This window comes from Scyliorhinus canicula, chromosome 2 (assembly GCF_902713615.1).
Source record: "Scyliorhinus canicula chromosome 2, sScyCan1.1, whole genome shotgun sequence".
In the NCBI taxonomy this organism is placed as follows: domain Eukaryota; kingdom Metazoa; phylum Chordata; class Chondrichthyes; order Carcharhiniformes; family Scyliorhinidae; genus Scyliorhinus; species Scyliorhinus canicula.
Genome location: NC_052147.1, coordinates 170346187 through 170362070, shown reverse-complemented (window position 1 = coordinate 170362070; position 15884 = coordinate 170346187). Strand labels below are relative to the sequence as shown.

At 44.6% G+C, this 15884-nt stretch overlaps 1 protein-coding gene across 1 annotated transcript in view; it reads left to right on the top strand.

Annotated features, from left to right (window-relative positions):
• kcnh3 (potassium voltage-gated channel, subfamily H (eag-related), member 3) overlaps positions 1-15884 on the top strand; it is a 1115372-nt gene that overhangs the window by 721196 nt on the left and 378292 nt on the right. The window contains exon 7 of the mRNA XM_038789040.1: positions 11082-11289. Coding sequence (XP_038644968.1) covers positions 11082-11289 — 208 coding nt within the window. The remainder of the gene's footprint in view (positions 1-11081; positions 11290-15884) is intronic.

Sequence of the window (15884 nt, the reverse complement as noted above, 5' to 3'; positions counted from 1 at the left end):
CGGGTCCTAGTCCCATTGCGGGACTTGATGGTTACAGAAGGAGCATTCATAACATGGCCAAACAGTAAGAGAAGGAAGGTTTCCTTGTCAACCCTACTGTAGAAGGCAACGGCAAACCACTGCAGTACAATGCCAAGCGTAATCAAGGACTAATCCAATGGAAGTCCATGTTACCAGTACCCTCTTAGGGCATGGTACCTGAAGGAGGATATAGCAGTCAAATACCAGAGAGACCATTGACCATAAGACCATAAGACATAGGAGCAGAATTAGGCCACTCGGCCCATCGAGTCTGTTCTGCCATTCAATCATGGCTGATATTTTTCTCATCCCCCCCATTCTCCTGCCTTCTCCCCATAACCCCTGATCCCCCATGAATCAAGAACCTATCTATCTCTCTCTTAAAGACCCTCATGATTTGGACTGCACAGCCTTCTGCAGCAGAGTTCCACAGATTCACCACCCTCTGGCTGGAGAAATTCCTCCTCATCTCTGTTTTAAAGGATCGTCCCTTTAGTCTGAGATGGTGTCCTCTGATTCTAGTTTTTCCTACAAGTGGAAACATCCCCTCTATGTCCACGCTATCCAGGCCACGCAGTATTCTGTAAGTTTCAATAAGATCCCCCCTCATCCTTCTAAACTCCAACGAGTACAGACCCAGAGTCCTCACCCGTTCCTCATACGACAAGTTCTTCATTCCAGGGATCATTCTTGTGAACATCCTCTGGACCCTTTCGAAGGCCAGCGTGTCCTTCCTTAGATACAGGGCCCAAAACTGCTCACAATACTCCAAATGGGGTCTGACCAGAGCTTTATATAGCCTCAGAAGTACATCCCTGGTCTTGTAATCAAGCCCTCTGGACATGAATGCTAACATTGCATTTGCCTTCTTAACTGCAAACTGAACCTGCACTTGAACCTTAAAAGAATCATGAACAAGGACTCCCAAGTCCCATTGTCCTTCTGATTTCCTAAGCATGTCCCTATTTAGAAAATGGTCTATGTCTAAATTCCTCCTTCCAAAGTGCATAACTTCACACTTTTCCACATTGTATTTCATTTGCCACTTCATTGCCCACTCTACTACCTTGACCAAATCCTTCTGTAGCCCACCTGCTTCCTCAATACTACCTGACCCTCGACAGATCTTTGTATCATCTGCAAACTTAGCAACAGTGCCTTCAGTTCCTTCATCCAAATCATTAATGTATATTGTGAAAAGTTGTACTCCCAGCATTGACCCTGAGGCACACCACTAGTAACCGGCTGCCATCTTGAAAAAGACCCCTTTATCCCCACTCTCTGCCTTCTGCCAGCCAGCCAATCCTCTATCCATGCCGGGATCTTACCTTAACACCATGTGCTCTTAACTTATTTAACAGTCTCCTACGCGGCACCTTGTCAAAGGCCTTCTGGAAATCTAAATAAATCATGTCCACTGGTTCTCCTTTGTCTAACTTCCTTTTTACCGCCTCAAAGAACTCTAACAGATTTGTCAGACATGACCTCCCCTTGACAAAGCCGTGCTGACTCAGTCCTATTTTATCACGCACTTCCAAGTACTTTGCAGGAGGTGACAGCGATGGAGTGTTTGGATGCTGAAGTTAGGTCAGGTTTGGAAAAGTGGAAGTAAATTTGCTACTGTCCTTGTCTCATTCAAAACCTCAAAACTGGCAGCATAGAGCAAAGGGCAGGTGGTGGTGTTAATGAGGGCAGGGTGTTAGGAGTAGTGCGTGTTGAAACTGAGTTGATTGTGAACCATCAGACACTCCTGCCTGACTGGAAGCATAGAGACTTTACGCAGTGTCTGTCCAGTACCAGCACAGCAACATATGGATTCCAGAACAGAGATAGATGCAGTCCATGAGATGACACTATCAGAGAACCGTGATCATGAAAATAAGTTACCAGGTATAAGAACCGGCATTCACATGCTTTCAGTGAATCAATTAAAAGACTAAAGGAGGGACAGTCAAACATAAACAGACAGAACATAACACATTTTAAATATGTAAATAAGAATAAATGCATCTTCATAGCTTTAGAGTCCTGTGTTTGAATAGGTTTTAGTTTCAATTAAGAGGCAACCTAACTTCATTCCATCTCTCTCCTGGCATTCTTAGATGACAAAATGATATTTCATCCTGGGAAATTTGCCTGGTATGTTGCTGTAACATAATTCTGCTTCATTCTCCTGCTTTTATCTTCCAAAATCAACTTCCCTTGTCCCACATATTATCATTAATTGGTTGACCAATGAACCTTAGATCAGGCTAATTATTTTTCAGATGTAATTAATGATATAATTTGTGAAAGAGGATTAATCCAGCTCCATTTTTTCTGCTGAACTGTTCAAATATTGTACAGGTTTAATGTTCCAGACTAATCAAAGGATACCAACCAATTTCATCTCTTTGCCTTGTAGGGTAGGATTTGAGTGGTCCCGGGGAAAGATGGGATGGAGTGGGTGGAGATAGCATATACAATTCTGGGCTTTATTAATGGGGACAAAGACTACAAGAGCAAGGAGGTTTTGCTGAATTTATACAAGACACTGAATAGTTAGACCTGAGCTGGAATATTGTGTACAGTTATGGATACCACGCTATAATAATAATCTTTATTGTCACAAGTAGGCTCACATTAACACTGCAATGAAGTTACTGTGAAAAGCCCCGAGTTGCCACATTCCGGCGGCTGTTCGGGTACACAGAGAGAGTATTCAGAATGTCCAAATGACCTAACAGCGCATCTTTCAGGACTTGTGGGAGGAAACCGGAGCACCCGGAGGAAACCCACACAGATACAGGGAGAACGTGCAGACTCCACACAGACAGTGACCCAAGCCGGAATCAAACCTGGGACCCTGGTGCTGTGAAGCAACAGTGCTACCCACTATAGAAAGGATGTGAATGCATTGGAGTGAGTGCAGATGAGAATGGTTCCAGAGATAAGAAACTTCAATTATGTGGATAGTGTAGTGATATGCATCACTGTATAAACACAAGGGGTTAATGTAAATACACTACAACTAAGTAACCACTAGAGGGAGCACCAGAAATGTATATATACATAGACAAACAGGAAGTCAGGCTCTCTCTTCACAGGAACGGCAGCTGGTGAGCAGGATACAGACAGGCAGCTCAGATGTAACATAGTATAAGCACTGGAGAGAGAACAAACTCATAGAAATAAAGCATCATCTTCAACTGTAAGACTACGAGCTTTATTCAGACACAAGGAATAACACATGGTACCAAGTGACTTCAGAACACTTACTGGAAAAGTTACACAAGATGCAGACAAAGCAAGATCGAAAACAGAAGAAAACTCGGATGTGGGGAGACTTTGTTGAGTTGATGAAACTCGTTGGAACTCCACCAGCTGAAAACAACTGGTAATTTAAGTCATAGATGGAAAATCTTTTAACAAACGTTCGAACTGTATGTCGTAGCTAATGAGTTGAGCGCGGCCTCGTAAGAAATGAAAATAGCACTTCACCTAGCAGAACATGAAGCTAGAGAAATCTATAACTGCTTTAATTACTTGAAAGGTGAAGACAACACCAAATTAGAAGTGATACTTAAAAATTGTGAAGATTACTGTAACACCAGTAACAATGCTGCTTTAATACATTCAATGCTTGGAGACCAAATTGCACAGGGGATTAGTAATGCGAAACTCAAACAATCATCAGAACAGAAAAGGTTAATGCTGGAAATCGTGATTGACAAGTGCAGATCACAAGAAAAAATTAACTACATTTTTAACAAGAAAAAATGGCAAAACAGTTCCTTTCCACGAGTCTGAAGAAGTTAAAATGGCGTCTGAGCACATTTTAAACTGCCAGGGAACAAAAGACGGAAAACTGGGTCAGCGCATGTACAGGCAACCACAATCGCGGATGCGCAATACGTGGGTCTGCGCACGCGCAGTCTACGAAAAAACACATAGTAAAGGAAAATCGATTTGCTCATGCGCAATCGATTCCTACGCTTTACGTCATGAGCGTCATGACGTCAGAGGCCCCGGACCACGCCTACTTAAAGAGGAAATGCACAAAAACTGAAAAAAAGAGTTTTAAAACTACATAATACATTTTTTTTTACCTCGAAAGGCAGAACAATGCCTGAACTTCTACCAGAAGTTGAAAATAACCTCTGCAGCACCCTGGAACAAGCAGTTTTCACCACCCAAAGTGATGAGCACAAAGACTAATCCAAAACAAAAGATGATTTGTTTATCGAAGAATACTTCTCAGATATGACTGAGTTATTCAGATGTGATGATCATAAAAGCATCAGCGCCACAATTGAAAGCTCAACACGACTCTACTCATGGTAGATGAATCCAATACCATGATGCAATGGCACATGTCCGTGCATGAACAAGACCATGAAGGTCTATCAGCCTTATTTGAGCAACCAGCAGCAGACTATGAAAGCCTACCAAGCTGACGTGAACAACAAAAAGACGATGAAAGTCTACCCAGCTTATTTGAGCCACCAGAAGAAGACTATGAATGTCTACCCAGATCATTTAACCAATAAAAAGACACTGAATGTCTACCCACTTGTATGTGAGACAAGGAAGAAATCACGATTCCCATACAAGATGTACAAGATCACAGTGAGACTGACAGATCTCCGCTTGTATGTACAGAAGCACTCAACAATCAAAGTGAAACTAATCTTGAGTTCAGTGAGACCACGTCAATTAAAACCTCATCTACTCTAACCTATCCACAAGACAATGAAACCTTAAAGATTTTGACTCCAGAAGAGGAGCATCAAGAAACCAAAGATGATTCAAATGAACCTGAAATGACTCCAAAAGAGGAGCACCAGGAAATCAATGATAAACAATGTTATTAAAACATTTTGGCACAGTAAACAACAACAATATAAACCCCCCCCCCCCCCCCCCCGCTGACGATTAATTTTCCGCGAAGAAGTCAGTAAATGGCTGCCACCTCCGGGCGAACCCTGACAGTGACCCTCTCAGAGCAAACTTAATTTTCTCCAGACCAAGAAAGCTCACCATATCCGATAGCCAGGCCTCCGACTTCAGGGGTTTTGAGTCCCTCCATGCCAGCAGAATTCGTCGCCGGGCTACCAGGGAAGCAAAGGCCAAATCATCAGCCTCTCTCTCCACCTGGACTCCTGGGTCCTCTGAAACCCCATAAATAGCCACCTCTGGACTCATCACCACCCTTGTTTCAGTACCCAGGACATAACGTCCACGAATCCCTGCCAGTACCCCCTGAGTTGTGGACATGCCCAGAACATGTGGACATGGTTCGCCAGTCCTCCAGAACATCTGTCGCACCTGTCCTCCAATGCAAAAAATTTACTCATCCGGGCCACTGTAATGTGGGCCCGGTGGACGACCTTGAATTGAATCAGGCTGAGCCTAGCACATGTTGCGGTCGCGTTTACCCTACTCAACGCCTCCGCCCATAAGCCCTCTTCTATCTCACGTCCGAGCTCCTCTTCCCACTTAAGCTTCAGCTCCTCAGTCTGTGTCTCCTCTGCTCCCATAAGTTTTTTATATATATCCGAGACCCTCCCCTCCCCACACATCCACTTGACACTACCCTGTCCTAGATCCCCCTGAGTGACAGGCATGGGAAGGATGGAATCTGTTTGTGTAGAAAGCCCCACACCTGCAATTACCTGAACTCATTCCCTCTCGCCAGCCCAAATTTCTCCTCTAGCACCCTCATACTCGGGAAGCCTCCTTCCAAGAACAGATCCCCCATCCTCTCAGCCCTAGCCCTCCACCATGTTCGGAACCCACCGTCCATATTCTCCTGGGCAAACCGGTGATTGTCGCAGATTGGGGACCAAACCGATGCTCTCACTTGCCCACGATGCCCACTTTTGGGAAGGCCAGTCCATCCAGAAAGCTCTTCATCCCCTCCAGCCCCGGAGGGGGTTCCGCGGTGTAAAGCTTACTATAGAAGTCCCTGAACACCTTGTTGAGCCCTGCCGGGTCCCCCCCCCCCCCCACCCCCGCTGTCGACTACCTTCCCTATTTCCCTGGCCGCCTCCCTCTTCCTCAGTTACTCTGCGAGCATTCTACTGGCTTTCTCCCCATGCTCATAAATCGCACCCCTCACCATCCGAAGCTGCTCCACCGCCTTACCTGTGGACAACACCCCAAACTCCGTCTGTAGCCTTCGTCGTTCCATTAATAACTCTGCCCCCGGGGTCTCCGCATAGCTCCTGTTTATCTGTAAGATCTCCCTTACCAGTCAGTCCATTTCTGCCCTGTCCGTCCTGTCCCTATGCGCTCTAATCGAAATCAGCTCCCCTCTCACTACTGCCTTCAGCGCCTCCCAAAGCACTGCAGCAGACTTTCCCTGTGTCATTGACCTGCAGGTAGTTTTGCATACATTTCCTCACCCTCTGACACACCACCTCGTCCGCCAACAAACCGACCTCCAGCCTCCATTCAGGGCGCTGAAAACTTTCCTTGCAGACCTGCAGATCAACCCAGTGTGGGGCATGGTCCGAAATAGCGATCGCCGAATATTCTACGTCTGTCACCCCGCCAGCAAATCCCTGCTCATGATGAAAAAATCAATTCATGAATACACCTTATGAACATGTGAATAGAACGAAAACTCCCTCCATGGATCAGCTCCCCCCAATTGCTCCATAAACCTCCTCCGTTCTTTTGCCATGGCCTGCATCTTACCCGTTTTTGAACACGACCGGTCTCGGCCGGGGTCAAGGACTGTGTTAAAATCACCTCCCATAATCAGCCTGTGTGAGTCCAGGTCAGGTATCTTCCCCAGCAGTCTCTTAATAAAATCCACATCATCCAAGTTTGGGGCATATGCATTGACCAAAACTACCCTCATCCCATCAAGCTTGCCACTCACCATGACAAATCTGCCTCCCCCATCCGAGATTGTGCTGCCCACCTCGAATTGCACCCGTTTGTTAACCAAAATAGCGACCCCCCTGGTTTTAGTGGACCTGTGGAACCTGACCACCATCGCTCGGGGGGGGGGGGGCGCTCGCGGCTGCCTTGCCAGCGCTCTGTGTGCCCCGAGTGGAAGACCTGGCTAATCCAGCCCTTCCTCAGTCTGACCTGGTCAGATGGGTCTCCAGAAGAATTATTACATCCGTCTTCAGCACCTTCAGATGCACGAACACACGTGCCCTCTTTACCGGCCCGTTTAACCCTCTAACGTTCCAAGTGATCAGCCTGGTTGAGGGGGACCGTTTCCCCCCACCCCCGCCGATCAACCATCTCCTTTCTTGGGGCCATCACTAGCCCCTATGTCGCGCTTCCACTGGCCCGCCCCCACCTCCGACCTCCTCCATATTCCCGAACCCAAGTCCCTCCCTCGTCAGCAGTTAAACTACCTCCCTTCCCCTCCTAGCAACAACACCCTGTAACCTAACCCCTGCCATAAACTAGCTATATACACACCCTCCAACTGGCTTCCATAGACCAGCTCACCCCACTAGCCTGGTGACTCTCGACTCCGGCACCAACAAGTCTCCCACCTATTGTTCCCTCTGACCCATCCCCCACCCATCAACACCACTTCCCCAAACCAGTCATCCTTGAGCAATTGCTCCGAAAAGAAAAAAAACAAGGAACAAAGAAAACCCCAACGCTAGTGCAAATCGAATACAACAAAATAAGTAATAGGCACTTCCAACCACCCCAATCAGAACACAAAAAGCCCCCAGCACCAAATACCTTAACTACACTCTTTGCCCAGTGAAAACTTAATACAGGAGAGAAAAAAAAGGAAAAAAACACAACACAAGAAAAACGTTTAAATATCGCTTAGTGTCTTTTTAACACACGTCCAAAAGGTCCTCAGTTCGGCACCAGCCCTTCTCTCTTGGCGAAGTCCATCGCATCCTCGGGTTCCTCAAAGTAATGGTGCCATCCCTTGTGCTTGACCCACAGGCGTGCCGGGTACAGCAGCCCAAACTTCAGCTGCTTCTTAAACAGAATCTCTTTAACTTGCCTGCAGCCTGCCCTTCTTCTGGCCACCTCCACGCTCAGGTCCTGGTAGATGTGCAAGACACTGTTATTCCAATGGCAGCTCCGCGTGCTCTTGGCCCACTGTAGCAACCACTCCTTGTCCAGGAACCTGTGGAACCTGACCACCATCGCTCGGGGGGGAGGAGGGGGAGGAGGAGGGGGGGGGGAGGACTGGGGGAGGGGGAGGGGGGGAGGAGGGGGGGGGGGGGCTCGTGGCTGCCTCGCCAGTGCTCTGTGTGCCCTGTCCACCTCCACCCAAGAAATCAATGATGATTCAAGTGAACAAGAAATGACTCCAGAAGAGGAGCACCAAGGAATAAAAGAGGAATCACATCAACCACAAAGGAGTGATGTCACCAAGATCAATGCAACATCAGATCATTCACACAATCCTCAAGAAGAAACGCTCAATGAAACATCAGATACCACATAGGACACTGACACAAATAACTTTGAGAATAACTTGAATTATCCACACGGAACAGTCATTGAGAGCAACAAGATCAACAAAAACCACAAGAAGCACAACCGAAACAAGAACAACAATAGCAACAACAAAAACAACAAGAAGCACAACAAGAACAACAAGAAGCAAACCAGCTTTCAAGGCAGATGACATACAGAATCAATACCACAAGCACAGAAAAAAGTCGAGGTCAGACACCAAAGATGAAATACATAATCGCTACCACAAGCATAAAAAAATGTTTAAATCAGACAACAAAGTGATTCGACCACCTCATGATGACTTCTTGGTTACTTAAACACAAGAACACTGACGACGTTCACAAAGAAATGACGACATCAACATCACCACTTCAACAACAGAAGAAGAAAGCAACTCAACCGAACAAATTCATAAAGTTTGGACTCATAATTTTTTAAAATTATGATTGGACTCATAAATATTAATTGGCTTTGTATAATCATCAATATCATCACAACTTGTACATGTCATCATTTAGCTACCTGTTTTGTACTATTTTCTTCAACAAAGTACAGAAAATATGGAACAATAGAAAAGGGGGGATGTAGTAATAGGTATCACTTTGTATACACAAGGGGTTAATGTAAATACACTACAACTAAGTAACCACTAGAGGGAGCACCAGAGATGTATATATACATAGACAAACAGGAAGTCAGACTCTCTCTTCACAGGAACTGCAGCTGGTGAGCAGGACACAGGCAGTTCAGATGTAACATAGTATAAGTGCTGGAGAGAGAACTAACTCATGGAAATAAAGCATCTTCTTCAACTGTAAGACTACGAGCTTTATTCAGACACATGGAATAATACAGATAGTTTAGAGCGTTTGGGACTGTTCTCCTTGGAGAGAAGAAAGCTAAGGGGAGAATTAGTGTTAAAAGATGTGCAGGTTAGGTGGGATTGCCATGCTAAATTTCTCCTTAGTGTGCAAACATGTGCAAGTTAGGTGGGGTTATGGGGTTACAGAGTGGGCACTGGGTCTAGGTAGGGTGCTCTTTCAGAGGGTTGGTGCAGACACGATGGGCCAAATGGCGTCCTTCTGCATTGTAGGGATTCTATAGTTCTTCTATGGTTCTATTGAAATGAAAAATGAGATGAAAATCGCTTATTGTCACGAGTAGGCTTCAAATGAAGTTACTGTGAAAAGCCCCTAGTCGCCACATTCCGGCGCCTATTCAGGAAGGCTGTTACGGGAATCGAACCGTGCTGCTGGCCTGCTTGGTCTGCTTTAAAAGCCAGCGATTTAGTCCTGTGCTAAACAGCCCCTATTTGATATAGATCTTCAAAATCATGAGATGGCAGACAGAGTAGATAGGTACAATCTGTTCCCGCTCGTAAAAGGATCAAGAATGAGAGGGCACAGATTTAAAGTGATTTAGAAAAGAAGCAAGTGTGATGTGAGAAAAATCTTTTTCACACAGCGAGTGGACCGGATCTGGAATACATTGCTTGTAAGTGTGGTGGAGGCAAATTCAATCAAGGCATTCAAGAGGGCATTAGATGATTGCTTGAATAAAAACGATGTGCAAGGTGTGGGGAAAAGGCAGGTGAATGGCACTAAGTCATTATGCTCGTTAGAAGAGTGGGTGAAGACACAACGGGCGAAATAGCCTCCCTCTGCTCCATAACAATTCTGCGATTCTGTGAGGGCGTGCTGTAAAATAGCAGGAAACCAGGTTGGGGCAGCTCCCTACTGCAGTTCTGCTGTCAGGGAAGTTTCCCAGCAGTGGAACTGGACACAGATCAGCTGTGTAGAAAATGAAGGCAGGCAACCAATTTAAAGAATTAAAGTCCCCAATAAGAGCAATTTTCCCAGGGTGCTAACATTTTGGCAACAACTAAGTGACACTCATTGCTCGGGGGAGGGCTCCAGCTTCATGGACACAGCCTCCTGCCGCAGCCTAGAGGGAAATTGGAGGTGGAAGCTCCAGAAAAAGCCACCCCATGGCTCCAATGCGGCCTGCTTGCTTGGTACCTCTGAATTTCATTTTCAGTGCTATACTGAAGCTTGAATCCAGATTTGGGTCCAACTGCAGTTCTAAAACAAGACTGCTCTATTCTTCACTATTCTCAAACAATAAGGCTTTAGTCTAAATCCTTCCATTAAAGTTTGGTTGATAAATTGAGCAAATTTCTATAGATAGGTAATGGTGTTCTGTAACATCCCACAGCAGTTTTATGTCATTGTTTTCAAACTGGGATCTCTGGACCTTGAGTCCACAAGGGATTAATTGTAATTGTGAGGGATTTATATTTCAATTTGTTTTGGGGCTACTTACTTAAATATAATTAATAGCTTTATTTGCTTTGGAGAGCTGACACTATTGAGAATATGGACCCATGAGACTGTGCGGGAAGTCTTATCACAAAACAGTTGAAATCCTCTGCTCTGATCATTCCGTGAGTACAATGCCATTGGGGAATAATTGCTTGAAACCTTATTATTATAGGTTTTTTAGCGAGTATTCTGCGATTGATTATCAGCAATTAACTAGCCTTTCTCTCTCAGCAGAAAGATAAACTTTCTTTCAGGCAAAATGGCATTTTTCTGAGTCTAATTGTTTAATTTCCACAGTATTTTGGAGTCCATCTGCTGAAAACCGTGCGCCTGCTACGTCTGCTCCGGCTGCTGCAGAAACTGGACCGTTACTCACAGTACAGTGCTGTGGTCCTCACATTGCTCATGTCGATGTTTGGACTGATAGCACACTGGATGGCCTGCATTTGGTACTTCATTGGACAGAAGGAAATTGAAGCCAACGACCTTTCTACCTGGGAAATCGGTAAGTGATGCCACTTGTACGGGTCAGCTCAGATTGTATCTGGTCAGAGACTTATCGAAGTGCAGTAGATTCTCTGGATCCACAGCAAAGAAAAAATAAGATATTCTCCGAGGGAGGAGTGGTTGTGTTGCCAACTAGTGACACGGTTTAAGGAAAGCATGGCAATGTTTGATGATGTCTACAATGTTGAAAAACTGTTTGAGAAAGCTTTCAGTTTGGAGGGGAGAAAGTCAGCATAGTGGTATCACACGCTGTCAAGTGTGTCAAGGCAATGTAAACGAATAAAACAACTTTAAAACTTTTTGAAAAGAAACAAAAGTTGTACTGGAGTGATTCCAATGAAGGTAATAATTTGCTTGAACTGACAACAAGTATTTGTACATGCTGCAATACTGCTATAAGATGGGTAAAGTTCAGATACTAAATGGCAGAAGGAAGAACAATTTGTGTCATAGCTAGAAAAATCCAGTCAGTTTCATAGACTGACCTAGAAGGAATACAGGCAACATCTGCCTGCTGCTGTGATGTCAGAGAACTGGGAAAGACTGCAGTCTTTCAAGAAAATTGCAAAAATGTCGCTCAATCATCCCACTTTCTCAATACACTCCTAAATGTTTCCAACACTGACTTCCTGCATTGTCTCTCTAGGATGTTTGCCTCGCACCTTCAACAACACAGGTATAAAGTAATTAAATCTGAAGTGCCTGTGTCTCTTCCTTCTTCTCAGCTTGCCCAAAAATATCAATCTATAAGGTTCCCCCACAATCTAATATACTGTCCTATAGATTTCCTCAATCTCTCTATTTGCATCTGACCTCTGGGTTTCCGAAACGATTAGCACAAGTGGGCATGATGACGACAGACAAGAGTCAATGTCAGTTGGATATTTAAAGGACCTTGTTGGGTTAAAATCTGAGGCATTGCCTAGGTGTTTCACTAACGCAAGAAAGTGCAGCAATGGATTCACAAGGCAGCACCTCACTTTGCAGATGCCTCCCCAGAGCTGTTGCTGCAGTCTATTGGGTCCATAGGGAGATTCTGCTCCTACCATGGCTGGAGATTGCAGAGGAGGTGAGCAACAGTAGTGTGGTGCTACACTCCCAGATAATGCTGGAAGAGGTTTAATGACCGTATTAGACCTGGTAAGGTGGGTGGCATTGCACATTCAAGTATATCCTGATGTACGTTTCAACCCAACCCTCCTCACTCTGCCTGCCCAAGCCTAATCCATCACATCACCCCTCATACCAAATTACCTCTTAGATCCCAACCCTTTAAGGCACCACCTCACATTCCCATCTTACAATCATTGCTGATATTCACCTTAATGCAATGTCACATCTGTACCTCACATCACATTTATTGTCTGAACATTAACTGAACACACTTTATTAGTCTCATTAATCTCTTCTTTCCCTCAGTCCAAGAGTTGAGTGCACAGTATTTACACAATACAACTTATGCATAGGGTTAGAGCACCAGGAAAGGGAAAACAACTGGAGGTGGCCCTCCAGCCTTCTGCATACTGAGAACTACAGAGGAGGAAGGAGAAGGAGAATTAAGTCTTCACTTAATGATGGCTTAATGACTTTGCACCTCAACTGTTCTAGACCAAGTGTCCTGCAGTAGATGATGCAGGAGAAGGACCAAAAACTCCTCAGAGAGGCCACTGACTTTGAACATGCACTATTACCGAAACTCATGCACACCATCACAGTAGAACGAGCAAGGCAGATAGCTGGGTTTTCATGTGATGCCAAACACAGTGGCTGGCACAGAGACGATAGGCCTAAGTAGCCTCTTCTTGTGCCATAAACTTTGTGTGCTCCTATCACAAGTGAGCAAGAGCAGGTGGAGATCCTGATCTGAGGTCATTGGATGCTGAGCCTTGGGGACTGTTGACAAAGAGGATTATTCTTGGTGTCAAATTCTAATTGTTCACCTCTAGCTCCTTCCAGGGGCCCAGAGGAGCTATTTGTAGAACCTTGGCTCGGTGATGTTCTGGCAGTCTTTCTAGCTGCAGTGTGCACAGTTGAAGAGAGGTTGGAGGGGTTTGTCTCCAGCATGAGTGCCACAATATTGCAGGCATTCTGATGATGTCGACATCCATGGGAAGAGTGACCACCAACTTAGAGCATAAGATGCTGACAAATGAATGCTGGCACTGAACAATGGCATATTCATCAGAATACCGCCTCATACGGGACTGATTGAAACCTTGACTTGGCCTATCAGTGCCTCACTGAAGTACAGGAATGGGCATCCAGCTCTTTGCTGGGAGGGAATATCAGGTGACTATGAAAGGGGAGATGGAGAAAGGAGACATGGAAGTGGATGTCCTACTCAAGGTGCTTCTACTTATTGCCTGTTGCTTCCCTTAAGCCCAAGGCTACATCCCTTTTGGTTGCTGAGGACTCCAGCATGATTTGGGGGCCTTGATTTCGACAAGTGTACAGTCAATGATTCTCTGGACATGCGGGAAGCTAGCCAGAGCCAGTAAATTAAAAGATTTCTCATTCTGATGGTCGGCATAAATTGCATAGTGTAAATAATTCCTGCCATGCCAAACATGACATCAGCCATCTGTGTAATGCATTTCTGTACGGCAGATTGCAAGGTTCTACAAATAGCTCCTCTGGGTCCCTGGAGGGAGCTAGAGGTGAACAAATTAGAATTTGACAGACATTCACATTATGTGCAAACCTGATCAACAAGGCAGAAGGTCTTTTGCCAGAAAGCTGCATGTGGCAGTGACGACCTAACGCAATCCCCTGAGCCTCCCGTCACATTATTCTTGGTAATTTCTGGGAAGCTTACCCCTTGCTGTAACCCCTGTGTTGATTCATCGTATTCCTCCATCACTGAAACTTATTGACCCATAGTATTCCTCCATCACTAAAACATTCTGACCCATAGTATTCCTCCATTACTGAACCATACTGACCCATAGTTTTCCTCCACCACTGAAACATACTGACTCATAGATTTCCTCCATCACTGAAACATACTGACTCATAGATTTTCTCCATCACTGAAACATACTGACCCATAGTATTCCTCCATCACTGAAACATACTGACCCATAGTATTCCTCCATCACTGAAACATACTGACCCATAGTATTCCTCCATCACTGAAACATACTGACCCATAGTATTCCTCCATCACTGAAACATACTTACCCATAGTATTCCTCCATCACTGAAATATACTGACCCATAGTATTCCTCCATCACTGAAACATACTGACCCATTGTATTCCTCCATCACTGAAACATACTGACCCATAGTATTCCTCCATCACTGAACCATACTGACCCATAGTATTCCTCCAGCATTGCATTGTTTATAAACATCTACGTATGATTGATAGCTCATGACCACATCAAGAGCAGTTAAATGCATTTTGCTGAGAAGAGAAATTTAACATAGATGCTTATAACTATGGGTCAGTATGTTTCAGTGATGGAGGAATACTATGGGTCAGTATGTTTCAGTGATGGAGGAATACTATGGGTCAGTATGTTTCAGTGGTGGAGGAAAACTATGGGTCAGTATGTTTCATTTAGAGGCATTCCCGCTGTTCACCGTGAATAGCAAGATCGGTGCAGAGCGCAAGTGGCCAGAGGATCATGCCCATGCACTACAGACAACTTGCCATCATAATAATGGCAGGCACATGCACAGTGGACTGAGGATATGTTCCTCAATTTTAAATTTTAATCTCTGCCACCAAGCCTTCCCTTCTCATGAAGAATTAACATTGATACCTTGGGCTTCACCAATGATAAGGAACAAATTTCCTTTTCACATACTTTCTTTTGTCGCACTGTAACATCTGCATCTTTAGACTACATTTATGATTGAAGTGTTTCCATTAACAGATATATCAATATTCGTCTGTACAATATGATTGTTTAATGTTATCTTGCTTCCAATCCATAATTTGGCACATAGATGGCCATTAGTTTGAGACCAAGAAAGCTAGAAAAAATAGAACAAGAGGTACAGTAATTTAATTTTGGGTTCCATCATGTGATTATTACTTGCATCAGGAATATGACTTTCGACCTGAATAGAAGAGAACCTTTGCTTCTTTCATGACATTGTTACAACCAGGTGAAGAAGGATTAAATGGCTTCCCTCCTTTCCTACTGCTCATTTGACTGCAACAAGTTAAAAAAAAACAGATGCCAATTCCATGCATGGTTAACTATTTACATGTTGTGACCACAAAAGACACGATCAGTTCAACAAATATGGCTGGGTGATGGGAACCGATGCAGGAAATCATTGGGAAGTAAGGAGGGGACAGAAACAAAGAGAACAGTGGAAGGCAGAGAAACCAAAGACAGAAATCGAAAAGAGCCACATTATATCATAATTCTAAAAGGGTAACAAATGTCAAAAAAACAAGCCTGAAGGTTCTGTGTTTCAATTGGAGGAGCATTTGTAATAAAGTTGTGAATTAAATGCGCTGAAAATCATTAATGGTGTGATGACCTGGATCCAGAGTGACCAAGGATGGAAACTCAACAGCTAGGGATATTCAATATTCAGGAAGGATAGAAGGAAAGGAAAGGGAAGTCGGCTAG